At 37.4% G+C, this 25,112-nt stretch overlaps 5 protein-coding genes across 10 annotated transcripts in view; 1 reads left to right on the top strand and 4 right to left on the bottom strand.

Moving 5' to 3' along the window:
* LOC131793807 (adipocyte plasma membrane-associated protein-like) overlaps positions 1-182 on the bottom strand; it is an 8,371-nt gene extending 8,189 nt beyond the window's left edge. Inside the window, exon 1 of one of the 2 annotated variants that reach the window (XM_066169410.1) lies at positions 46-182. In XM_066169410.1, coding sequence (XP_066025507.1) covers positions 46-47 — 2 coding nt within the window. In that variant the 5' untranslated portion in view covers positions 48-182. The remainder of the gene's footprint in view (positions 1-45) is intronic. The other variant, XM_066169409.1, reaches the window with a different exon arrangement.
* A 1,780-nt stretch (positions 183-1,962) lies between these two features.
* LOC131793709 (adipocyte plasma membrane-associated protein) lies at positions 1,963-7,180 on the bottom strand. The gene is made up of 7 exons (XM_059111218.2): positions 7,062-7,180; positions 6,381-6,485; positions 5,713-5,837; positions 5,509-5,607; positions 4,010-4,436; positions 2,975-3,155; positions 1,963-2,384 (listed from the first exon to the last, which is right to left on the bottom strand). Coding segments are annotated over exons 1-7 (1,152 nt in total). The 5' UTR covers positions 7,064-7,180; the 3' UTR covers positions 1,963-2,171.
* Positions 7,181-8,022: 842 nt separating this feature from the next.
* On the bottom strand, positions 8,023-12,383 carry LOC131797508 (adipocyte plasma membrane-associated protein-like). Of its 4 annotated transcripts, none has more exons than XM_066169734.1 (7): positions 12,353-12,383; positions 12,110-12,214; positions 11,525-11,649; positions 10,812-10,910; positions 9,490-9,916; positions 9,027-9,210; positions 8,023-8,481 (listed from the first exon to the last, which is right to left on the bottom strand). In XM_066169734.1, exons 2-7 carry the CDS (start codon positions 12,196-12,198, stop codon positions 8,269-8,271), a joined length of 1,137 nt encoding a protein of 378 aa, XP_066025831.1. In that variant the 5' UTR covers positions 12,199-12,214; positions 12,353-12,383; the 3' UTR covers positions 8,023-8,268. The 4 variants fall into 4 exon arrangements, with proteins under 4 accessions (XP_066025831.1, XP_066025833.1, XP_058971146.2 ...); XM_066169736.1 differs by having other exon boundaries at positions 12,110-12,128; positions 12,353-12,381; XM_059115163.2 differs by having other exon boundaries at positions 12,110-12,371.
* Positions 12,384-13,409: 1,026 nt separating this feature from the next.
* Positions 13,410-20,805, top strand: LOC131795211 (protein YIF1B-like). Of its 2 annotated transcripts, XM_059112811.2 has the most exons (10): positions 13,412-13,542; positions 14,084-14,137; positions 15,469-15,525; positions 15,641-15,852; positions 17,110-17,214; positions 17,681-17,759; positions 18,174-18,231; positions 18,308-18,463; positions 19,106-19,199; positions 19,882-20,805. In XM_059112811.2, the coding sequence occupies exons 1-10, from the start codon at positions 13,524-13,526 to the stop codon at positions 20,065-20,067; spliced, it is 1,020 nt and encodes a 339-aa protein (XP_058968794.2). In that variant the 5' UTR covers positions 13,412-13,523; the 3' UTR covers positions 20,068-20,805. The 2 variants fall into 2 exon arrangements, with proteins under 2 accessions (XP_058968868.2, XP_058968794.2); XM_059112885.2 differs by lacking the exon at positions 14,084-14,137 and having other exon boundaries at positions 13,410-13,542.
* Positions 20,806-21,391: 586 nt separating this feature from the next.
* On the bottom strand, positions 21,392-23,986 carry LOC131794410 (nyctalopin-like). The gene is made up of 5 exons (XM_059111961.2): positions 23,763-23,986; positions 23,609-23,674; positions 23,442-23,513; positions 22,099-22,280; positions 21,392-21,603 (listed from the first exon to the last, which is right to left on the bottom strand). The coding sequence occupies exons 1-5, from the start codon at positions 23,984-23,986 to the stop codon at positions 21,392-21,394; spliced, it is 756 nt and encodes a 251-aa protein (XP_058967944.2).
* Positions 23,987-25,112: the final 1,126 nt, after the last annotated feature.

The raw sequence follows: 25,112 nt of genomic DNA, 5'->3' as shown, positions 1-25,112 counted from the left end.
TTATAATGATTAAAAAAAGAAACTGCAAAAGAATTAAACTCTTACATCGTTTGGGTTATCCTTTCTCTCGAACGTCAATCACAAACTCCTCGTCTGCCGCCCTCAGTCGTGTGGAACGTAGCAATGAACCGAGCAGGACAACACGGGGTCTACAAATCCTTCACCGTGATATCGAAAGAGGAAGTGGTATGACAGAAAGAAAAAACAACATTACTTTTTGATTGGCCAGAATATACAAGGGAATATCTTTTTTTATCGTTGATTTCCGTGAAAAGATCTATTTATTCACTGAGCTGATTAAAAATGCAAAAGTCGTAAAATCTTACATTTCTCTTTTTCTCTAACGTCAACAACCAGCTCTCCGTCTGCAGTCTCTAGTCGTTTGAAAAGCAACACTGGACTGAGAATGGAAAAAGATATTCACCACCGTACGTGCCAGCGAAGAAGGAAGTCGTTTGAAACGTGCACTGGAGCGAGTAGCAGATAGCAAGTTCTGAGAATTCTAAGCGCACGTGATAGCGAAGAAGGGAACGATGATGCAAACAGTAACACAACATCATTCTCCGATTTGCCGGAACATATCACACATCTCCGCTTCAAATGTCGACTTAGGACATCTTAACTCTGAGGAATTGGTCGCTTATTAGTTTTAAATAAAGCACATAGAAGAGAAAAAGTAACACGAATACGCAAGTTTCGAGCGCTGAAGGCGCGAGCCGCAAAGGTAGTCTAAGGGCATGTGCTCCCAGAAAATTTTGAAATATAGAGGCTCAGAAATGCTCTTTTAAGCATTTTCTGTGGCATTTTTCTTCAGAAAAGTCAATCTTGGGCCCAAATCAAGACGAGGCAATTGCCTCGTCTTGCCCCATGCTAGCTACGGCCCTGCGAATCAGAGAAACGAGGACTGCTGAAGTTGCGTAACGAGACACTGAATCAGCGTCACGCGAACAATTGTTAAGAGACGCGCGGTTTTTTTTTTAAATCTGGTTTCGTTTTTATTTATTATTTTTAAAAATGCTGTGGATGGACTTTTTTTACAAGATACCTTGCGTCACACATGCCAAAAAGTACAATCAAAATCTGTACTGTATTTCAATTTAAAACGGTTTACAAACCGCACCCTTCGAGGTCCATGCCCATGCGGCGTAAATCAGGGATTAACCGTATTCCGTTAAAGGTTGTTAAAGTGCGGTTTATTTAAGCAATGGAAAACACTTTCTTTCAGTTAACCGACATACTAACCCACGAAAGATGTTGGCAGAACTCCAGAAAAGAGAAGAAAATTCTGTAAAACTCAGGCCAGAGGCGAGGGAATTACAAACCTTTCTCGAGTCCTCACAACATTTCAACTGGTTATTATGCTGGTAAAGCAATAACAAGTGCGGCTCACTTGTTTTATAAAATAAACTTTAAATTTACCAGTGCAAAACGGAATTTTTTTTAACCAATCAGGGCACTTGTATTATCTTAGTTTTTACAGTAGAAGCGCAGCGTCAAATTTGCCAAAATACCGCTAGTTGCATTTCAAAGATTACAAATGTCCTTCAACACTTTCTGTCTCTATATTATTGTAGTGTGACCTTAAAGAATGTTCTAGAAGTAGCTGTGTTATGCTGAGTCATCCCCAAATCTATATATCAATAGAACCTGTTTTAATGTTACGGAACGTTCCAGATCCTCAACCGTACCTATAAAAGCCGAGCTTGTAACTAGATGTAGCGAGTAGTTTAGTTGCTGGTATAGCCCGTCAGATATCAAGAAAGGTGTATGCTGCAGAATACAAGACGTCCGCACTTCAATTATCAACACTGTACTGTGTCTAGTAGCAATGATAAGCCACAGAATCTAGATGCCGCTGGTTTGAAGTTTGAAGAAGTGTAGTTTGAAGTTTTTTTCCTCTCTCCAACCTTCTTACTGGAAAAAATTCCCTTGATGATTTTATCTCCATGAAAGACACCAAGAAACAAAAACTAAAATATTTTACTTCATCAGAACTGCAACTAATACAACAGAGATGACTTCATTCGAGATAGCCTTTCTCTCTTGCAATGTGATCTACGTGCATGCGTTTAAATTTGTACAAAAATAAATCTTTTATAATGAAAACGTAAATTGCGAGAGCCAGCAGTTTTTCTTTCAAGAACCAAGAAACCCTGACATCTATTCCTAAGTCAGTCTTTTAGCTCCAGCCGACCGACAAATGGAGACCTGAAACTTCCAAAGAAGAGCACATCCCCATCATCATGAACCTCACTGAGGGAACCAGGTATAACACTGCCAGTTGGATCATGGAAGCTTCGGGTAATATGACCATTTTCATCCAGCTCCAGGAGGAGACCATAGTTGCGGGATGTTTTACCAATTAGCCATGGTAAGGAGAAAACCTAAAATTTCAGAGTAAGACAAAAATTCAAAGCTAGTCGTGTAACAACCCTCGTTACTTATAGTGACAGAACTTGGACATTTGAGCCCTTTAACGGACACTGGTGCCCAAAATACGTTGCTTAAGTCCAAAAATAGAAAACTACAGTCCAAAATCAGACACTAATGCCCAAGATTGGACCCAGAATTTGGACGACAGTCTGTCCAATATCAGTGTCTTAAATCAGACATTTGTGTTACATTTGCCCAAAATGGACACTGGTGTCCAAAGTTGGACACTAGTGCCTAGAGTGGGACACTGGTGTCTAAATTTGGGCACTGGAGTCTAAAATTGGACACTAGTGTCCAAAATTCTGAAATTTGATTGAAGGAGTATAGAAAATATGAAAAAAAAATAAAAAAAGAGACTAGATCAAACAAATACACATCTTTCAACAAATTACTGAGTTGATAACCTAAATTCTCCACCAGGAAAGTTTCTTGGCTTAATTCTGTTTTTTGAATTTGTTAGCATTGTTCTTGTAAGAAAAGCTTAACCAGTTAAATCCAAAATGAACAACTTTTCCAATCACTCCACACAACTCATTCCTACCTTTGCTGTAAAGCTCTTTGCCCTTGGATACAGTTGAAACAAGTCAAAGAAGTCAGTACGCACAGTTGCTATAGCAACCCAGTATCCTCCTTTGCTACTTAACCGAATATTGTCTGGAAATCCAGGAAGGTTCTGGGCAAAAACTTCTGATTTGCCTTCATGTTCCCCTTTGATGTAATACCTAAAAATAATCCAGATATAATTTTAACTTATTCCAAATTTCTCCATACAATTCACTACACTTTTCAACAGCATGGGAATGCAAAAGTTCAAAGCCAAACCTGAAACAATTGTTAGTAAATATGGGCGTCTAACATTATTGAATAAATTAAAATCTGCCACTAACAGTACGGCAGCATATGATTTGTCATGTTGACTCCTTAGTAACATACATCCTTAGAACCTAAGAACTGAATAAACATATTAGAGAAAGAGAGAAGAGCTGGGTTCTAATGATAAGGATAATGATAATGATGCATTTACAGAATACATTCTCTATATCAATATGCTCTGATGTGCTTTAAAACACTTTGTAGGAGACTCTGGCCAGACTGCATTATACAGCTTATATTTTTTGAAAGAAATTTAGCAGATACCTCCATTTAGGAATTTTAGGAAACAAGGCCAGACCACAACAACAAGAGCTACATTCTTCACTCTTTGCAAGAAGAGTGTGGGTTTTGTAATGTCCCCTGCTGATCAGTAATAAGATGCTGAAGACAAGACCTAAGGCTTAGACCTAAGAGAAGAATTGCTACTCTTAGTAGACCTATGAGTAGAATTGCTAAACATTGGCAAATGTCATAGCAAAGGCAGCACATTCTCCTCAGTTATTATAAGACCCTGAGTGTTGGCCCAGTCTTTGGCCCAAACCCTCAACTTCCTACAATGCAGTCAAACTGTAGCTAACCAGGAATTTAAACAGAAAAGACTGTCTCCGTGAGTAAGAACTAAGGGACGGTTGTTCATCATGTAGGAGAATGCTCAAAGAGATTTATAAAGCTAGAAAAAAACTTAAAAATCACATGTTCCTACTTCATTATCCTTAACGCTCCTGATTCTGCTACCAACACATGGTCTCCATCAGGAGAAATCTGAACACCATTGGCAAAATGAAGTCCATCCATAAGAACCTCCATTTCTCCTGTCTTAGGATGGTATGCCATAAGCCTTCCAGTGTTATCTCCTTCTAGTATAGAGTAGTGAAACTGACGTCTCTGCCACTTGCTGCTTGAATCAGTAAAGTAGATGGTTCTGTCTCGCGCAATGTCAAGATCATTCACAAATCTAAAGGGCCTATTATTCATCCCAGGAGAGGGAGGTACAAGGGTGCTGACTGTCCTGGCCTTTGGGTTGACTTCTAACAGGCCTAGATAAGCATCAGCCACAATCAGGTTGATTCCATATTTGTCAAAGCGCATTCCCAAGGGACGTCCACAGGTGGGCTCAGCTTCTGGTGTCCCTGTGTAAGAAATAAGTATTTATTCTGTGGTACCAAGTATGGAACCAAGAATTTTTGATGAAGGGGTTCAAAAATTTGATTCAGAAAACACAGAATTTTCTCTTCACACAAAAGTCTTAGGAAGTCAAATACATTCATGATGAAATATATTTCAAGAAAGTCAATTTTACAATTACATGATATTCAGAAGTAATATGTGATCCTGCGTTGCAAGAATTATGGTGTCAGACAAAAAGCAAAAAACCCATTGGTGTGATGGGGGTGGAATTTGCTCCTTCCCAGACCCTTCCCCCAGATACACCACTGAATATCCAACACACTCATGTGCTATAATAATTTTTCTGAGAAAAGTTTTGTTGGGTATGATTCTTTCATAGTCCTGGAAGGAGGTTTTTTGTAGGGAAAGTCTATCCACAAAGGCAGACCTGAACCTTTGAAAATCTGTATTAGAGAGGTCCAAATACAACCATTCTCAAGCAATTTGTAACCAGTGGGAACAATGGGTTATGGTGGAGAGGACAGCAGGAAGCAATGCTCATAGCCAGTTTCAGGCATTCATTTAATAAAACACAGTAAACAAAAATAGGTTTACAAGATATGAAAGGAGGGGTAGTAGCAGCAGAGTATAAAAAGGAAGATTAAGTATAATTAACTGTGTAGATAACCCCCTGACAAAGAGCTAATGCTCAAAATGTCAGCTTTAAAACCCTTGCATTGGCCAATTTACATTATTAACTCAGTTGATGATACTTAAATTACCCTGTTATACTCTCTCACTGTCACAGCACCACAGTTTCTTTAGAAAGTTAACCCCTCTATTCAAAATAAGGGAGGTTTGCTTTGGGTCAACCTAACCCAGACTTCTCTCTTTTTTCAACCCTCCTCCACTATGATGCCATTTACTACCCACTTCATTTTACTAACTGAATGCCTGGAACACACTTCAGTACTCAGTTACCTAATACTCACAATTTGTAAGAATCCTACAAAGCATAAATAGATGGTTAATATCTGTCTCTACGCAGGCCATAAATCTATTATTTCCTTTTTCATTCATCAAACCCTAACTTACCACAGTTTGCCATCTGCTTGCCCGTTCGAACAACATCTACCACTTTATCTCCTTCAAGTTTTACAATCCTCCCATCAGCTAAGCCAGCATACAAAGTACCTGGAAAAATAAGGACAGTAGCTCCTTGCTATAAACAACTTACAATTTTTAAGCTGGAAATAAAGTTTTATGAAAATTTTTGGTATTTCATCATGATATAAATACCTGTGCTATCTGCAGCTATAGATTCTGGACCAACTAGATCTCCTTCATGCCACTTCTGAGTCTTTGCTAAGATGCTGTTAACCTTCAGTGCTCCTTCAAATTTGGGTCTGGTCTTTTCAAAAACACTGATTTATCCCACATGTTTTGAGAAAACAGAACAATTTCAAATATAATCACCAATATCAAATGTCATTACTTTATACAAGCACTGGGGCCAAGATAGATGGAGAAAACATGACCATGATGTTTTCCTTGAAAAGGTATAGACACATGGTTATTTCCAATCACAAAAGAAAACCAAGGGTCAGTCTTTTAAGAAGTAATTTGTATATTTATTTAAAAAGTCTCTTTGAACTAATCAAAAGTAATGACTTGTAGGGAAAGTTTTAGAGAGAGATCATTTTAGACTTGTGTTATAATTCTTAAAAGTTAGGTAGCACAAATGTGTGAAAGTGATGTGGAATAAAGCTCTATCAAGTGAAGTTTGATCCAACATCAAATTCTCCACTGTTTCTCGTAGAGAGAGCATACAGTTTGAAAGGAGAATCTAACAGTTTGTCAGAAGTCACTTAGACTTTTGTTGTACACCCATTCCTTTATGCACTATCCCAGTTTCAATTCAGCAAAAAAAATAATCTCCCTCTTAGGAAAAGAACACTGCATCTCACCTCACTGCCTTAGGATCAAAATTTGAATTGGGTAAGAAGAAGAACAGAACATCAAGAGCACTGAGAATCAGTAGAAACAAGGTAATTAACATCCCTGTGACACCCCTGTAAATAAATTAAAGTAACTGTGAGTAATTAAATTAAATTTTTACCCAAGAACATACGTTTTACTAAATGAATCATAAGCCTGATTGCTCCTATTCTATGGGGCAAAACCGATAGAAGGAAACGAAATAGAAATGATTTAACAGGATGCAAAACAATAAAGCTGAAGCAAAAATTTAATGCAACCTTGGGTTAGCATAATCGTGTTTGAAAAAGGCTGGCCAAGAGTAATAGCTTGTTACTGTAAAGCGGAGTCTAAAAAACGAAACCGGGACAACCTCTAAACCAAATTTGCCATACCCTCGGCGCTTTCTGTGGCTATTTCCCCCTTCCCATCCGCGTCTTTCGCCATCACTTCTCAAAAACTGTAAAAATATCTCATTTTCTTTAATACAAACCGCGAAAAAATGGATGGGTTCTGCGCGCCTTCGAAAGTGAAATATCAATAACTAACCTATAAGGAGACGACACGATATATAGAATCCGTTGCTCGAACGGTAATGGTACCTGAATGCTAATCAACTAGTTTTGAACTAATTAACCCTTATGAAAACTGCAAATAAATTGAAATCTTACATCTTTTATGTTGCTCTATTTCTTGAATACTGACCACCAGCTCTTCCCCTGCAGCCTACAGTTCCGTGAAACGTGGCCTTGGATCGAAGGTAGAACTAGAGGAAGATGGAGAAGGAAAAAGTAACGCAACGTCACTCTCTGATTGGTCAGAACATATCAGACATCTCTGCAACCGATGTCGACCTCAGACTTTTATGCCCAGTGGACGCTAGTTCTAAAAGAACTCCTTGAATTGATCGTTGACTAATTTTTATTTGCAACATGCTGCAATAAAACGTACTTACTGGAGCTTCTAGCGGGAGTCAGGGGCAATGAAGTTGCGTGACAAGCGACTGGATTTTTCCCATAAACATAGTTGCTAGTATAGTACGCGCATTTTCTATGTTTTTTTTTTTCAATTACTGGAAAACGCAGTAAAGCGTCTTGTTGGATGGATTAAATCCTCTTATGATATAAGCCACGCGCTTTTATATAATTATGTGAGGCGAAATTTGTTACGTTCGGAACACGAAATGCACATGCAAAAATACATTCAGTGGGAACGAATAACCAGAAACTCCTGTTAAAGACATTCATGAAATTTACAGTTGCCAGTTGAAAAGAAAACATTCTAACAAGAATAAGGATGTGTTTTCCTCTCTGCATCCAACGTCACTGTTCGTTGAAAACGGAAACTGGGGCACGTGTGTGAGTGTGGGTGTGGCTCACATAATTTTTGATAAAAGAAGACGGACGAGAGAATTATAGGAAGCCATGTAACTCGTAAAAGAAATCGACTGATACTGACATCCGGTTTCACTCTGGACCAAAGCAAACAAAAAGGACCATAAAAATAAATCTACGTAATGTAAGATTTAATCAAATACTGATTTGTTTTTTATCAAACTTCAAGTTTTGAAAACAAATCGGCTTCTTCAGTGTTCTTTGACTATCACAAGATTGTTAAAAGCTTCTTTGGACGATATAGTAAAGGAATAGCACTGACAGCGTTAAAAATTAATATAGAAAATAGTCAAATGAAAATTGGCTGTAATAATGTTCCGTCAGGGTTCTTTAATATTTCACTTTAAGATTTTTGTGTTGCAATCGTTCATCATGATCAATCTTTCAATTCCAGTTTGCCAAGGAAAGGAGACTAGTAGCTATCCAGGTAGAGCTCCAAAAATGCAAATATTTCACTAGGAGATTTTTGTAAAGCCTTTGTACATCAGTCTTTCAACTCCAGCTTACCAAGGAAAGAAGACTGATAGCTACCGAGGTAGAGCACGTTACCATCATCATAAACCTCACTGATATGACCAGGTACAACACTGCCAGTTGGGTCCTGGAAGCTCCTGGTGATATGACCATTTCTATCTAACTCCAGTATGAGACCATAATTTGGGCCTGCAAAGTTTACTAACCATGGAAGGTAAAACACCTGTAACATTAATGCAAAATCAACACGGTTTAGTTTGCTCAAACATTCCAGTTACATATCATGAAAGGTTTCCAGAAAAACATTAATAGGACTTGAATTCTTTGGCATTGAATAGCAAGAGGTGTAAGTGGGAAGTATTTTCCAAATTTCAACTGGTCTTTTCTCTGGTTTGGGTTTATTTGAGTAATTTATGCTAAGATTCTACCGTCTAACTTGAGTAAAGAAGCAGGTTTTTGATTGGGAAATAAGGCAGCGAGAGAATGAGGTAAAGTAAAAGGAGGAAACTATCCATGGTTGCATAAAAAATAGCTCAGACAATAGAGGTTTAATGAAAGAATTCTGTGTCACGGTAACCAGATGATTTTTTTTTTGATCGCTGATGGTTTAACCGGCGGTAGATACCTTTGTACAGGTAAAATGTAATGACATAATGGCAGAGGAAGGGATTTGTGCTTCTCGAGAGAAAACTTAATTTAGCAGTCCAAGGGCGAAGGTTGTTCGTGGAGGGCAAGTAAAAGACTGTTTGATATTTATACAAAGCTTACCTTAGCTAAGAAGTTCCTGGCCCTGGGGTATGAATACATCAACATGTCATTAAACTCCGTAAAGACCATTGACATAGCGACCCAATATCCTCCAGAGCTACTCGGACGAATGTTGTCAGGATATCCAGGGAGGTTTTCAACAAACACTTCTGATTTGCCTTTATTTTCCCCTTTAATGTAATACCTGCCATGATACATTTCAAAAATTCTGGGTTAGAGCTGTAGATTAACTACAACCTGTCAAACTCAGAAAACCATGAACACCTGAGCTATCCCAGGAATGTGATTATGTTGAGAAAAAGAAGTCAGTCAGTTGTTAGAAAGCTGTCCTGCAAACAGTAATGGCTGAATGGTTTTTCATCTTGTGGCTCACTCATATGCAGCAAAAATATTTGAGGTCTTTCTGTTAAACCCATTTCAATATAAAAATATTATAGAGAACATGAATTCTTTGTAAACATACTTCATTATCCTTGATGCAGCATATTCCACAACAAGCAAATGGTCCCCCTCTGGTGAAATCTGGACACCATTAGCAAAGTAAAGACCATCCATCAGAAGTTCCAATTCACCTGTCTTCAGGTGGTATGCCATTAGTCTTCCAGTTTTATCTCCTTCGAAAAAAGAGTAGGAGGCTTGATGTGCTTGCCACTTAGCACTTGAATCTGTGAAGAAGATGGTACCATCCTCATCTATATCCAGATGATTTACAAATCGAAAGGGCTTGCCGTTGAATCCTGTTGCTGGAGGTAAAAGTATTTTCACTACTTTGGTCTCGGGGTTCACTTCGAGCAAACCAAAATATGCATCAGCAACAATGAGGTTGATTCCATTTCTGTCAAAGCGCATCCCCAATGGCCGACCACATTTGGACCAGAATTCCACAGTCCCTGTAGTAGAAATGGATATTGGCTCTACCTTAGCACTATGCGTTCATTGGAACTACATTTGAACTACAATGGCACTGTGCATACATTGAACTACATTGGAACTACATTGGAACTAAGTAATTTAGTGTTTTCCACTGAGTTGAAAATGTAAATTGGCCACCGAAAAGAGTTCAAAGGCTGTCGCTTTGAGCATTAGCCCTTTGTCAGAGCAATGAAGGGCTAATACTTGAAATGTAAGCCTTTAAATTTTACCATAGCTAATTTGTGTTTTCAACTCAGTTGATAACACTAAATTACCTTTATACTCTCTCACCAACGCAGCACCACAGTTTCTTCAGAAACTTACCACCTTTATAGGTTGAAACTACATTGAAACTACAAATAAATTGGGACTACAATGGAATTACATTGGCAATATATATTTAGGGTCAACATTGGAACTATACATAAACTAGAACCACATCGTAACTACATTGGTAATACATATTTAGAGCTAACCTCACAGAGGGTCTTATTTGTTATCACCTCCTTTGCTAAAAATCCTAAAAAAATATTGTCAGCTATATTTCTTATTCCAATATAGATGGTAAGCGTAAGTGGTCATGAAATATTGCACAAATTAAGTCTCCTTTTTTCCATGAAAAAGAAAAATTTATATGATGATCACAAAATGCCAAAAATGCCAACCCAGTGGACTGACAGTTTCTACAATTAATTTTTTAGGGGGGGGGAGTGTCCCTCTAAACCCCAGTAAGTGCTCACATCTATAATGGTTGTGTTAATGGCTTTGCCACACTTAAAATCTCCCTTTTCATTTCTAATGGTTTGAATCTCTAAATATCAAACTGCTCATGAGAGATTGAAGAGATCCAGTGAAAGTCACAGTGATACTCACCACATTCCACCACTTGCTTTCCAGTTCGATTTATTTCCTTCACTTTATCTCCCTCTAGTTTAACAATTCTTCCATCTCCTAAACCAGTGTATAGAATACCTTGAAAAGATGAGGCAGTAGCTCTTTGAAATCTCTTCAGTTTTGGCAGATTATGCTCTGATTTCTTTGAGTGTAAAGGAAATCAATGCATCTCATCAAGGGCTGGATGCATCAAACTTGTAATTACTGTCTTAAAAATGTAATTTGTCTTAGGTCTAAATCTAGAATTTAGGATCTTTCATTTCCCTTAACACTTTGCACCCTAACATCAGTATCATATTCCTGTTACTGTTGCCCATACATTTCCTAAGGTGTTGGCAATAAAAATAGAGCTTATTTAGTTGGTAATCATTTCCTTTATTCTCATGACCTTAATGAGTGATTCAGGGGTGATATTGTATAGAGAAATTAGATGCTAGACACTCTTTTGGTTCTAAGGGTTAACTAATGGTGCACACACCTGTGGGTGTGTAGGCAAAGTATATCACATAATTCCTGTTTCACATTGATTGACATGTGTTGTCATAACAATCAGTGATCTTGGTACTTAATACTTCACAGCAAAGAGACCTTGCCAAGTTCAGTCCTTATAATTACTTCACAGCCCCAAGCCAAATATTTTCCAGTCCAGCCCTCTGAGTCAGTCAACAAGTACAAGTACAAGTTATATTTACCTTTACTGTCAACAGCCATAGATTCAGGTCCAAACACCTTTCCCTCAAACAGCCTTTCTGTTTTTGTTAACATGCTGTTAACTTTCAGTGCTCCCTCAAATTTTGGAGTCTTCTTTTCGAAAGTGCTACTTGTTACAAAGAAAAAACTGATGAGAAAACAAAATCTGAGAGAAAATAAAATTAACATCCCTTGATGAACCATGCACACTTCTTACCATAACAGTTGCAACTCCAATAACAATCATAATGCGATCTTTGCAAATACAGGTATACAGATCATAAGTCGAGCTAAGTCGAACTGTGGCAAACGAAGAATTTCAAAGCCTAAAACAGAAACTTGCTAGAAATCTCGAAGGAAACGTCTAAGAGGGGGGCGATCTAGGTGTGGCCCAAGGTTTACTTAAGTAGTACAGTTGTCCTTATTGACTAAAATTAGACAAATAAAGAATAGATCTTGACTGTTGAAATTGTTGCTTTTCCATTTGACCACTCCAAGGGGATAAAAATCCATAATTTGCCCACCATGCCATATTCCATTCAATTCTATTGCGATCAGATCAATTACTGATCATCTAAGTAGATTACCTGTTCAAGATCGGATCAACTGGGGAAGGAATAAAGAAAAACACGACGTCAAAAAAACTCAGAATCAGTAGCACGACGGAAGCAAACATCGCTGTAACGCTCCTCCTGGGTATAGTATATAATTTAACGACAACTTATTTTGAGTTTTTCAAAAACTGTAGGGTTGATTAATTTCTACCCAAAAATTTTTCGAAGAGTTACTTCACTTTGAAAATGCTCCTATTGAAACGTAAAAACGCTCACCACAGCGTAACAACACAAATTCTCGTGGAATGTCGCGTCAAGGTCGGAAACTACGTTACGTTTACGTGACTATTGTAATGTCATGCAAAACCTGAAAAACTTCGTAAAGCTTGACCGCGAACTCAAAGATCTTGTTTTTTTTTACAAATGTCGGAATGGTTTTACTGATCTTAATGTTTATGATCTTGTTTCTCCTGTTTCTCACGGCCAAACCAGACTAAGTAATTCTTATAACCTTAAAACTCCTGTATGCAAAACTAACACTTTTCAGGCCTCTTACTTTAATCGTATTGTTAAGCTCTGGAACTATATCTGTAAATTTTCACCCCCTATCAGTTTTTCAACCACTGCTTCCTTCCGCAACTTTGTTACTGAGCACATGTTTCACCTTTTGCACAATCACTTTGACATATCCTATCCCTGTACCTGGTCAATTGTACGATCCTGCCCCTGCCATCCCTAGTTTTTTAGCGTCTTTTAAATTTGGCGTCTTTTGGTTGATCGTGTTTTAATTATTATTTGTACCATGGGAGGTGCCTCGCATGGGTCCTCGCGTCCGTTCGCACCTTCCCTTTTGACCTTATCACTTTAAATCACTTTGCACATATATTTCATTTTTTTTCTTGGCTGTTTAATTTGCTGTATGTAACATTTGTAATGGTCAATAAGGCTGTTAAAAAAAAAAAAATTTACTCGTGCTTATCAACACCGAAATTAAGTTATTACTTATGCTAATTGAATCCGAAGACTTCAAAGAAATCAGCAAGGAAACTTTAAATTTTCACGGCGCTGTCCGAAATCGGAGAAACCGTCCTAAAATTAGACGGAACCGCTCAAAGTCACACGGTAATGTCCGGAATCAGGAAAAACATTTCTAAATCAGACAAAATCATTGCAAATCGTGCGGACAAAATCAGATAACAGAGTCCCAAATTAGACGGGACCGTTTACGATCACACTGAACTGTCCTAAATCGGACGGTTCCTTGAGTGATGCCCACGCTTTTCCGCCCCAGTCCTCTTTTCAAACTCTGCCACGTTTTACCACGTCTTATGCGCAAGCGTCGAGAACACAAACTCCAAACTGAAAGTGACTACTGCAAAGAATTTTGCAAAAAGTTGCTTTAGAACATAATATTGAAAAGGTTCTTCATTTAAAAGAATCCGCAGTCATGGACCCACCAATGGGAGGTACAACTTTTTTTTCTGTTCTTCCTTACGATCGCGAAAATGGACACTCAAAACCTGGAGTCGTTTGGGGTCGTACCAAATTGTGTCTTCTTTTTACACAATAGACTTCTTGGGATTTTAGTTCCAGTTAATCGGTTTTATTTCATCGTTTGTTTGCAATGTGGGATCTATTATTATTTTAGTCTTGGAACGTTACACATTGTGCCATTTGAAATTTACTCCTTAGTAATTAAGACATGTTTCGGTCATCGTCACGGGAAAGTGTTTTCGCAGAAACCTCAGCTACCCATACCATATGTACATGTACTGTAGGTTTTATTATTGGATGGGAACCAAGTCGCAGAGAGTGCACTAGATATTCATCACAATAACATGAACGTGAACAAAAGTTTTTTTCTATGGGGGTATTTATATTCTTTATCTGACTTTATCTCACGTTATACTGCAGATCAGGCACAGACAATATCGAAAAATAAATGGACTTGACAAAGAGTCATTGAACATAACTTTATTCACGTTTTCATCTTTCCTCTCTCTCTAGACTCTAATGTATTCGCAATGCAAACCTCTCCCCGCAGACGTTCACCATATGATGGTATCTGTGATGTTTAATATCTCTTTGCTAATCATTCTTCATACTGCATGCTTTTCTGGTAGTTGTGGTAAATCTTTAAAAATATCTGACTTCTTAGTCTGTCAAGTAACCTAATACCACTCACACTTTTAAACTGAAGCATTATTCTTTTGCTCTGGTAGTAACAAGAGATCTTGTTTGTCACCATTTCTTAAAATAAATGATTAATACTTAATAACTTATAGAACTTTATATATTAAATTAAGTATAGTTTTTACAGTTCTATCACCTAAATCCAGAATAAGGAAGTTTAGAAATAAAAAGGAAAAAAATTTTAAAAAATGAAAGATTCTAATGTTTTAAGTTGACTGACCAATAACGCACTGAAATGTTTTGACAATTCAACTGCTTATAAGTTTAAAGCTGTGTTAACTATGCTGACTTCTTAGGAAATTTTCATGCCTAAGACTGTAGATTTTCTATCCCTCAGTTTGGAAGTTTATGCTCAATGTCTGAGTAGCTTGCAAGTGGACTAGAAAAACAACAGTTACCATCAAATAATTTAAAATCTTCATATATCAGACCCAGGAACAACTGTTGATTACTCTGTATCTGTTTGAAATTCTTGTTTGTATGATGTTTATTTTAAACATTGTAATATGATAGTTAAAAGTACAAATAATCAGGTGTGTTATATATTCTAAAAGAAGTTTGATATGTTCCAAAAGATATGTTCTAAAATGCGAGGACAGTGGTAGGGGGTTTGTCTTTTTTTCAAGAACTAAAATCACAAAAAAGGCAAAATTTTTTTATGTATGTACCTATCTCTAAATATGAAATCCTGCATGGGACATTTCTTAGACCTGACTTCACAAAATCACCTTGATTATTAAACTCTTCATGTGATAAGGAGTATTTTATGGTAAAAAAAATCGGAACAGCATTTAAAATGATTTAAAATCTAAAGGGGACATGTTTATTTATAGCAGTAACTTAATTACTAGGGTAGAGTGTCCTAAGCCTTTCCCATGGATACTTGACCATATATAAAATTGATTTAACATTGAATAGACTTCAATAACCCTCAAAATTTTAAATTAAATACTGTTAGCTTAACATTATTAGAGTGAAACTGGGAATGTACAAGTGTCTGAGTGAACTAACAAATTCAGTGTAATATTAGTTGTCATCAATTACTTGCTGTTATTAGTTACAGTAAGTGTTGTTTACTCCAATTAACATCACTATTTTTGCTTAAAAAAACATAGAAATTTACTCATGAAAATGGAAACTAGTTTAAGCCCCGTTCCGTGTTATTAATGCCCACTTTGTTTTGTTCCTGTCTCCTTCAGAAAACTCCGATATGTATAACCAGAGAATGCCTGTCCAGAAAAGGAATGTTTCATCAGGTAAGCATTAATAAACTAGTTTATTTTGCAAATTTTGTCCTTGCAAGCAAATCAGAAGTACAAATAGTAGTAATATAGCCCCTTCAATTCATAGTATATATATTTTCACCTTCAGCTCAACATCGAGGGGGCCCATTTGGAGGACACAGTGGTCCTACCCCCCTGTTTGAGGATACAAGTGTAGACCAACAACAGGGAATGCCAGGAATGCAAGGGGGGTTTGGACAGTTTGCTGGAAATGAATTTCTACAAGGTCCAATGGCTAATGTGGCCGTAGGGTATGGAGCAGCCATGGCTAATCAAGGCAAAGAATATGTGGAAAAGCATGTAAGTTGACTATTTTGATTGAGCTTTGTAGCTGAAAATTTTAGCCATCTTCACAATTAGGTTAACCAATTAACTCCCAAGATCTGATTGTTTATTCTCCCCTCTAGCTGCTTTGCATTTCCTCATTAATTGCCTATGAGAATTTGGTGTTGGATCAACATAACAACTTCTACCAAATAAGTTTGAGTCTTCTCGTTACTTGTTTGCTGGATAATATATGGAAATTATGGAGAGAAGTTATAGGAATGAATTAAAATTTATTGACTGATCATTCCCTGTCATCAAAATGTATTTGTAATAACTCCTAGTAACTGATTAGTTTCATTTTCAATTTCATTTTTGTGACTACAGTCGAATCTGTATTAAGTGGCCACCCAGTAGTAAGCTGTTGGTTTTCAAAGTCGTAAAATTTCTTCCACTTAAGTACTGTAATTTTCACCTACTAAGCTGTCACCTCCATAAAGTAGTTATAGTCATCCTTAACCCTTTAACTCCCAAGATCTCATTAGTAATTCTCCTTACTATCTCCTGTACAGTTCTTGTGATGTTAGTTTGGAGGATTTAGTATTGGATCATCTTATAATCCCCTAACTGATATTTTTCTTAATTCTCATAACTTATCTGCTTGATATTGTTTTGATATTGTAAGGAGAAATTCTTTCTTGGTCACTTATGGGAGTTAAAGGGTTAACTGAGCTCCAAGAGCCTGTTTATATGTTCTTCCATCTGTATTTTGATACCATTTAAAACTGTTCATTAAACTAACCAGTCTAATAATCTCTAAAGTCAAAATTATTCCATGCCTGTCTCCCTAAGTCAGTGTTAGCACTTTGAATTCAAATTTCCTCAATGCAGTACAGATTATCTTTCCTTTTGGCACTGTTAGGACAAAAGGTTATTTTTTTATCATGCTTGACCTCTATCTTTTCGAACCTGTATTAACCCTTTAACTCCCATGAGTGACCAAAACAGAATTTCTCCTTACGATATCAATATAAAATCAAGAAGACAAGTGATGAGAATAAAGAAAAATATCAATTATGGGATTATTAGTTGATGCAGTACCAAATTCTCAGAAGCAACATCAGAAGAATTGTGTAGCAGACAGTAAGGAGAATTACTAAAAAGAACTTGAAAGTTAAAGGGTTAGGTGGTCACCTTGCCATTCCCTTTGGGTTCAGGTTCAACTGTATTAAATATGGATGTAGTAAATTAAATGCTAAATTATTTATTTGCTGTTTTTTTTTTTTTTTGCAGATTGACCGATTTGTTTCAGTATCAAAATTAAAGTATTACTTTGCTGTGGATACGACATATGTTGTTAAAAAACTGGGACTGCTCATCTTCCCTTTCACGCACAAAGTATGTAAGGAAATGATTTTGTGGACATAACTCTCTCAGGGCTTTTTCTAATGTTCTCTTTTTTTTCACATGATACAATACTATTGCATCTTCTCTCAGGAGTTTTTGGTGATGAGGGTTTTTTCAATGAGAATCAGGTTGTCTGCTGAAAGTTTTGGAGTAAGTGAAGAAAATTGAGGTTGCATTGCATAAGGTCCAATCAAAAAAGAACAAAGGCAGGTGGAACTGTGGTCATGTTGGAAACATTCAAAGCTGTGCATGTGGAAAAATCATTGGCTGCCCAGCTTTAAAAAGCTTATTATGTTTCATAAGTTACTCAAAGAAAAATTTGAAGAGTTGGTTGCCTGAGTTTGGAACCCCAGCTTTGCTTGAGTGAAGCAGCACTGATACAAAACAGTAATCTGTTACCTATTGTACAGTGTTACCACCAATTACGAGATTGAAATGTGGCTGTTTCTTTACCTAGAACTGGTCAGTACAGTATAACAAGTCAGAACCGGTTGCACCAAGATATGAAGTGAATGCCCCTGATCTCTACATTCCAGGCATGTTTTCGAACTTTGAAGGAACATAGTCACTTTCAACTCAAAACTCAGCTTTGTTTGTCATATTTGCAACAGTATTCCTGATTTTGTTACCCCAAAGGTCATTCCTGTCTCACTGCCTTTATACCCAAAGTCAAAATATTTCCTTATCCCAAATTTTCAAAGAGCACTCTATTTATGTTCTGTGAACTCCACAAAACTTTCATCCATCCAGAATTTTATTGTTTTCATAGCATCAAAATTTTTGTGCGTAATGTATGTCTAAATGGCAGTTGTAAGCTTTGGTGGTGTGCATGGAAAAGGAAAGCCTTGAAAAATACCAAGCAAAATAGTGAATGGAAATTTGATACTTGGAATTGAGCTGAAAACCTCAAGGCAGCTAGACAACCTATTTCATTCTTTTTTGTTTCACAGTGATGGCATTTGTTACATACATTCTTGTTGCGGGGCTAGTTATGGGAACACAGAATAGGTAAACATTTCTTTAAAAATTTGAAATTTGTCTGCATGATGTGATCATATTGTAACTTTACTCTTTCTTTTGCCAGATTCACTCCTGAACAGCTGGGTATCACAGCCAGTTCTGCCCTTGTGTGGCTGTTTGTTGAAATAATGGCTATCCTCTTTTCCATGTACATCTGCAATGTGCAGGCAGAGATCAAGTGGCTTGATCTTTTAGCATTTTGTGGCTACAAATATTTTGGGTGAGTGTTAAAGTGAGAGAAAAATCCTTTTATCCCCAAGAGTGCTTTATGGGTTATTAATCACTCTCTTTCTCTCTCTCTCAGCAAGAAAATTGTTTCACTGCTTCTTGATTTTATTCTTGAATGACTTAACGAATACCCATTATGACCTCTTTTAGTGGATAAGGAATGATTTCACTGTCTATAACATCAGTATTTTCTTGTACGCCATGCAGAAGAAGTTAAAAGTTCATGTAATGAAATCGTGATTTACATATTGATTAGGCATAGTTTACACCTCCTTCAAACCTCTTAGAGTGACACTATTTATTCCCTGGATATACTGTATGTATGATTATACTAGTACTAGTGTGATAGTTCTGGTGATCATAGGGTCAATGCTTGTGATTGGTCAAGATTCACATCATGTCTAGCCAAAATAACCCACTTGATGTGGTTAAAACGCTAAAGCACTAATTTTCAAAATGTCTATGCAAGCTTTTGATATTTATAAAAGAAAACCAGTACAATGAAAGAAAATGCAGTTGCTCTAGTAATCACTTAAAAAATTATGCTAAAAAAATTTTTCCCTCTCAGGCTCAATAAGTATTGTCAAAAATTGCAAAAAAGGTTTTTTTTTTGTTTTTTTTTTTTTGTCTGTAGGATGATTGTGAGTTGCCTTGGTGGGCTTGTTTTCCATTCCTTTGGTTATTATCTTATCCTCTTATGGATGAGCATCAGCATTGGATTTTTCATGGTATACTTGCAGTTGTATTCCTGGTCACAGATTTTTTCTTTTTCCTAGAATAATAACTTCTCTGGGTGGTAAACTTTTGCATAATAATGTAATTTTTGAGTGACTCTCAAACTTGTTTGTATTCTCTGATTTGTATGCCTGCAGTGCTGCTATGTTTTTGGCAGTCAAATACCTAACTTTTCACAAAATGTGTGGCTGTTGTCTTGTATATTTATGGCAGAGGCAAGGTGAAATTCCACAGAGGAGCTGGTTAATGGGCAAGAGTGAAGGGGGGGGATGCCTTTTCTCACCCGCCCCTCTTGCCTACTTCAATTGGTGGCTTGATAAGCTATCATCAGCTTAGAGCACCAAAATGCATTTCCTTATGAGATTTCTGTATTGTAGTCTAATACAGAGGCAACCTTACACTCAGATGACACAGGGAAGGATGGGAGGGGACTTGTGATAGGTTACCAATACATCCAGGGAGGGTGAAAGGAGGGGCAGTGCTACTCCAAGTTTCTTCTAGTTGATGGGTAGACTTGCCATAACGGACCAATTAGTAATTTGCCATCATGAGAAAATGGAATTTAACTTCTTAGTGCCAGTATGGCAAGTAATGTGTGCTCGGCGCAAATGAGACTACATCTTTAGTTCTTGACTGGAAACAGCTTAGAAACTTATATTTTGATTTGTGTTTCAGGTGCGCACCTTGAGGTTAATTATTGTACCAGAATCTGCACCTGATGGGATCGCCAGAGCAAGCAAACGAAGAATATATCTTCTGTTATTTATAGCCGTGTTGCAGCCCTTGTTCATGTATTTCTTAACAAGTCATTTGAGACCAGTCTCTTCAGAGTCCTTAAATGGCCCAAAAGCCACCTTGTAAAAATGCTCTGTAGATAAGAATTTAATATTTGAAGCACTCTGTTCCTTCTTCTTCACAAGTTAGAGCTGCTTAGCCCAATGAAAATTTCCTTTGAAATACTTATGCAGATTAGAAAAGAGGATTTCCGCTTTTGTTTACATTGGTTTTTGAGGGATCTTCCAGAGTTCTGCTATCAACTCAAGAAGGAAGGAAACAGAAACGCGGTCAAACAAAAACAAGCAGTCCGTGACTACACCGAGAATTTAAGGGGCTATATTGTTTCAACCAATACTGTTTTCCTCTGACTGTTTGGGACTGCAGATTTGTTTGACGCACTCAAAAATTATACAAAATATGTTACACCCGATCATAGAGAAAATTCTGACCACGTGACTTATCCTGCGTCTACAATCGTCTAAGTGTCAGTTCTCGCTAGATTTTTCTTGCGCATTTTTCGGTTAGTAATTTGAAATCAAGATTATGTTGTGCTCAAGACTTGCCGTACTAAACCGAGAAGTTGAACCAATACTTTCCTTATATGGGTCTAGAATAGCGACAGCTCTAAAAGAAAGAGCAGCTTTATCAAATTATGTTGTGTAAGGTTCGAAGTTCAAAAATATTTGGAAACGTAGTAAAATGAGCTAACGATGCGACAGTTACATTGTAAGTTAAATGTAGATCTCATCGTATCATCTAGGGCTCTAATTACTCCTTGATAAATGACAAAAAATTATTGATTAAAACAATTCTTGTTCGTGGATAAAAGTTCTTGTCTCTATTTTAAGTATCGTGTTTGTATCTGGCATTGGATTTCGTATCTGGGTCTGAAGAAATGTAAGGACTCGCCACGTGAGCATGCGCGTTTCTCACGGTCGAGGCTTGCTCTGTGTGTTAACACTGATAGGGCCCCTGTTTAAAATTTTTCTTGGTGAAGAAGTGATGAAAATTTGGGTGATCCAGGTTGACAGTTAAAAACAGTTTCCTTAGAGCCAGCCATTGTGTAACTGTCTCAAACAGACAAAAGCATATAATCGTGAAAAATTAAAATCGAAGAGGTAAACTAATTCATATTTGAAAAGAGGAATGAAAGTGACGCAAGTTCACCTGTTGATGATGATTTCTTTTTAGAAACTCTGAATCGGTCCGTTTGTTAAATTTAAAACGTCCAAATCAAAAGCGTCGTATTCGCCGAAGTAGCCATGGTTTAAAGTCGTTCAAGCGTGACAAGTTGTGAAAAAGTTTTATTTTCTACTCATCGCGGGTTTTTATGGTTTGGATAGAACGACTAGAGATATAACAAGATATAAACAGAGCTGATCGAGTTGGGGTCAAACAATAATTGACATCACATGGCAATAAAGGCCACAGACATTACAACTATTACTACTGCAAAAGCAAGAGTGACTCCAACGATTTCCGCTACCCGTCCCCTTTCAAAGGCTTGGTGCTTTGCCTTTAGTAATGCAGCCTTTGCAGTTGAATTAACCGGTTTCTGTACCTTCTCTGAGCCGGACTCCGAAGTCGTTGGTCTTAAGAGTTTATCCTCCACTTTAGGGCCTAAGCAATGAGGAGAGAGAGAATTGTTTCCATTGGACTGGCAAAGTCGATTAGCCAGGTAATGTTTATTCCGTTATAAGTCGAGACATACAAAAAGTTTATGCGAGAAATTTATCTGTTGGAAATTACTTATAGTGGTCAAATTAAACAGATATCCCTTGAAACCATGAATCTGTGTCGTGCCATCTGACTTTATGCGCATATCGCTCACTTTCATCACGTAACGTAAATATGTAACTGAGAGGGCTAGACCAATTTACACAATGTTTGAAGTTTTTTTCTCAAAGACCGGATAACGGAAATAGACCACTCGGTATATTAAAATTAGCATTGCGGGATATTTTTGCGAGGTTGGCGACGCTACATTTTGAGTCCTGACTGAGGTTAGCGGTTTGAAAAAAGGATCTACCATAGAACGAAAGTCCCAGCTGATTTCAGCTCGGTACACATTTTCTACATCCTTGGTAAGTTACTTCAACAGCATTTATATAATACCCTTACCGCATAACTTCTCCGTGGAAAGAGTGATCAGTATTGTTCCGAGCAAACTGGATGGCGAGGCGCATTTGATATCTTGGACGTGTTTAACTAAAGGGAAGGGGTTTTTTGAGCCAAGAAGGCGTTCCCGAAGCCATTCCAGATTGCAGTCGCAGTGAAAAGGGTTTCCTCCGATAGACCTGTAAACAGATAAAAGTTAAGATCAAATAGTTTCGAAATCATCATAATGTCAGGATTCGTATTACGTATCAAGTAGTCGCCTGTCTTTTCCCAACTGAAAAACTTTTCGAAAAGAATAAGGGTTGATTTCGCTTCCATTTTGCAGTGATGCTGTTTGTTCCCACCCAGTTCGAGTGACGTGCAAATAAGGGCTTCAATAAAGTCATGTGCATGACGAGGGAGAAATGAAGGTGTCTCATTTTGTGAGTTGCTCCATTTGGAAAAGGAGAGGTACTTTCACTTTATTTCGAAGGCGTCCGATTCTGGAGTGCAGTTCTTTTCAGACGGCGTGTAATCTAAAATGACGTCCCCTTTTAGAACCGTTTCGATATTTCGTGGAAGTGATTTACTAGCTGTACGTACCCATGTGTAAGTGAATTTTTGGGCATGAAAACGTGATAACTATGTCATTTCACTTCAACTTTTCTGAGTACTTTTGAGTTGCAATGCAATAACGGAGATATTACATTTTCGATAGGTCCATTAACGTTATCTTTGTCATAGCAACACATCGCATGATAAATTAATTCTGCAGATTTAAAAAACAGACAGCATATCGTGTGACTCGCGAAAGGTTTCTCTGTAGCTCCGTGGAGGAACTTCTGGTCAGTCTGTGGAACGTCAATGGTTCGGACTGCCGTTTATTTCTTTACACTGTGAAGCACTATCGTTCGTGTCTCTGATTGGACGAACGATGTATTTTCACAGTCGTTCACTTCTAATCTTTAAATTGAAACGTAAAAAAATCTCAGTATGTTTGAAATAAAAACACCATACCATGGAAAGTGCTTACACGATTTTTATTCACGAAACGCGATGCGTCAAAAGACTCACTCGTTCGCTTTTTTGATACATCGAAACTCGTGAATAACAATCCGAGAGTGCGCACAAACGGCGTTTGTGCACGCTCTCGAATAATCTCGATTTCCCTTGGCCCTCTTTTACGACATCTTGAAAAAACCTCACGGAGCGATTACTGTTCCTAGGGTAGTTACTAAATCACAAACATCAGCACAATACATATACCAAACACACTTACTTTTTTTGCTATAAAAAAAACTGTTACAGTCCACAACTGAGTTAAGAAACAAATCAAATGATTGGACTTCTTTTAGACTCACAGGTGATGAAGGTGTTCTAGTTCCTGGATTGATTCTTCAAAAAATGTTGTGATGTTGTTTCGCTCCAAATTTCTGTTGAAAAATAAGGAACTTATAAATTGAAGGAGGAAAGGAAGATGGATAGAAAACTAGAAAAAAAATGGGAAGAAAAATGGGCGTCTACTTACATAGATTGAACACTTCGGTAACCATCACCAAATTGAACACTTGAGATGTTGTTTCCGGAAAGATCTCTGTAAAGGATTATTAATTCTGAACGATTCACAATAATTCGCGAATGAATGTACGCTTATTTTGTACAGATATAATTTTTTGACTTACACAGTTACAACTTCCCAGCTTTCTTTCACTTCAGGGATTGCAAATATTCCTGCGTTGCGACACTGAAAAAATTTCCTGTCTTTGTAAAATCTACATCCCGTTGGATAGCCTTCTGCGATATCATCAGAAACCAAATGCGGAACTTTTTCCCCGGACTGTGCTCCACAAAGATAATATTGGAGAAAAATCAAGACAAAGATTGATGCGAAAAGAGTTTTGGCCATTGCAGAAACAGTGGCGGTTTTTGAAACTTCATTTTGACGTCAAATTGAACGGTCGCTGAGCGCGCTATTCGCGCATGCGATAAAAGCGCGAACTTTTTCTACAACGTTATATTTTCATTCGATTTTATTTCAGTCTTTGCATTTAATTACTCGAGATTTTTTGGGATTAAAACCTGTAGTTTTGGCCTACGCTTGACTTAATTAAAAATTTGCGTTATTAGTCATTTTTCAAATGCGCGCAGCGTCAATGTTTCAAACTCCGATTTTTTCGCCTGACAAGTAATCTGTTTGGTAGACCTTTGTCAAGAAAGCTATTTCGAATTAGGAAACTTTATTCAATGAAAACTGAGCTGGCGCATTCATAAATTTTTGTTCCGTTAAAAACGAGTTTCGAAGAAAAGATAACAGATAAAAAATTAGCTTATGATTGAAATAAAAGTTCCAATTATTTTTGACGTTATGTCTTTAACATTACGTACTTTCTTTGGCAATTAGGTTGACGTTGCAGTTTATTACGTCACTCGTTGAATCGGTTAAAACAAAAACTCTGAGATGTGACGACGAAAAACTGAGACCGAAATGGGCGGCGCTTGGCGAATGCACATCTTGGTGTTGCTATGTTGTGTGTTTATCATCTCGACCAACGGAAAGAAGAGCGCCTCCTCCAGATGCAGAGTGCGTCGGTTTGAAAAAAAGCTTGATTGCAGAGGGGTTGGATTCAGCAGGATCCCTAAGATTGACAAAGGAATACTGATAGCGTACGTGAAATACTTTGGTTACAAATTGATTTCGTTTTGTTAAGAATCAGTTGAAGTCAATTCGCTCCGTTCCCGCGCTTTAGGTAGTTTGCTTTTTCAGTTACTTTGAGTTCTGGCTGGCTCTTTGGATTATTTTCCTTTTGGTTGACCGTTGTGATAACTGTGTTGTTACCACACTCAATCAGAAAACGCTCTTAACAACTATCGTACAATGCTTTTAATAAGGTTTTATATATCATTGTCATTCCTGCGCGTTTTGCTATCCATTGAAAGGCAGCTCATTTTCCACAGAGATTTTACAGACAACTATATAACACACTTCACCAAAGAGGATTTGGGACGCCTTAGGAAGTTACAAAAAGTGTGAG

Source organism: Pocillopora verrucosa, chromosome 7, assembly GCF_036669915.1.
Source record: "Pocillopora verrucosa isolate sample1 chromosome 7, ASM3666991v2, whole genome shotgun sequence".
NCBI lineage: Eukaryota > Metazoa > Cnidaria > Anthozoa > Scleractinia > Pocilloporidae > Pocillopora > Pocillopora verrucosa.
Note: the sequence above shows the minus strand (reverse complement) of the source record. Positions and strands in the feature narration are given on the sequence as shown.

Coding starts and splice junctions, on each gene's coding strand:
- LOC131797508 (XM_066169734.1), bottom strand. CDS start 12,198: ATGTTTGCTTCCGTCGTGCTACTGATTCTGAGTTTTTTTGACGTCGTG. Junction 10,911..11,524: donor TATGGCTGTTGACAGTAAAG/GTAAATATAACT, acceptor CATCTTTTCAAG/GTATTCTATACACTGGTTTA. Junction 9,211..9,489: donor GCTGCATCAAGGATAATGAA/GTATGTTTACAA, acceptor GTATCATGGCAG/GTATTACATTAAAGGGGAAA.
- LOC131794410 (XM_059111961.2), bottom strand. CDS start 23,986: ATGGCCAAAACTCTTTTCGCATCAATCTTTGTCTTGATTTTTCTCCAA. Junction 23,675..23,762: donor AGCTGGGAAGTTGTAACTGT/GTAAGTCAAAAA, acceptor AATCCTTTACAG/AGATCTTTCCGGAAACAACA. Junction 21,604..22,098: donor GGAGAAGTTATGCGGTAAGG/GTATTATATAAA, acceptor CTCATTGCTTAG/GCCCTAAAGTGGAGGATAAA.
- LOC131795211 (XM_059112811.2), top strand. Junction 18,232..18,307: donor GTTATGGGAACACAGAATAG/GTAAACATTTCT, acceptor TTCTTTTGCCAG/ATTCACTCCTGAACAGCTGG. Junction 18,464..19,105: donor TGTGGCTACAAATATTTTGG/GTGAGTGTTAAA, acceptor TTTTGTCTGTAG/GATGATTGTGAGTTGCCTTG.
- LOC131793709 (XM_059111218.2), bottom strand. Junction 5,838..6,380: donor TTTGATCCTAAGGCAGTGAG/GTGAGATGCAGT, acceptor GGGATAAATCAG/TGTTTTTGAAAAGACCAGAC. Junction 4,437..5,508: donor CAAGCAGATGGCAAACTGTG/GTAAGTTAGGGT, acceptor TTTCTTACACAG/GGACACCAGAAGCTGAGCCC.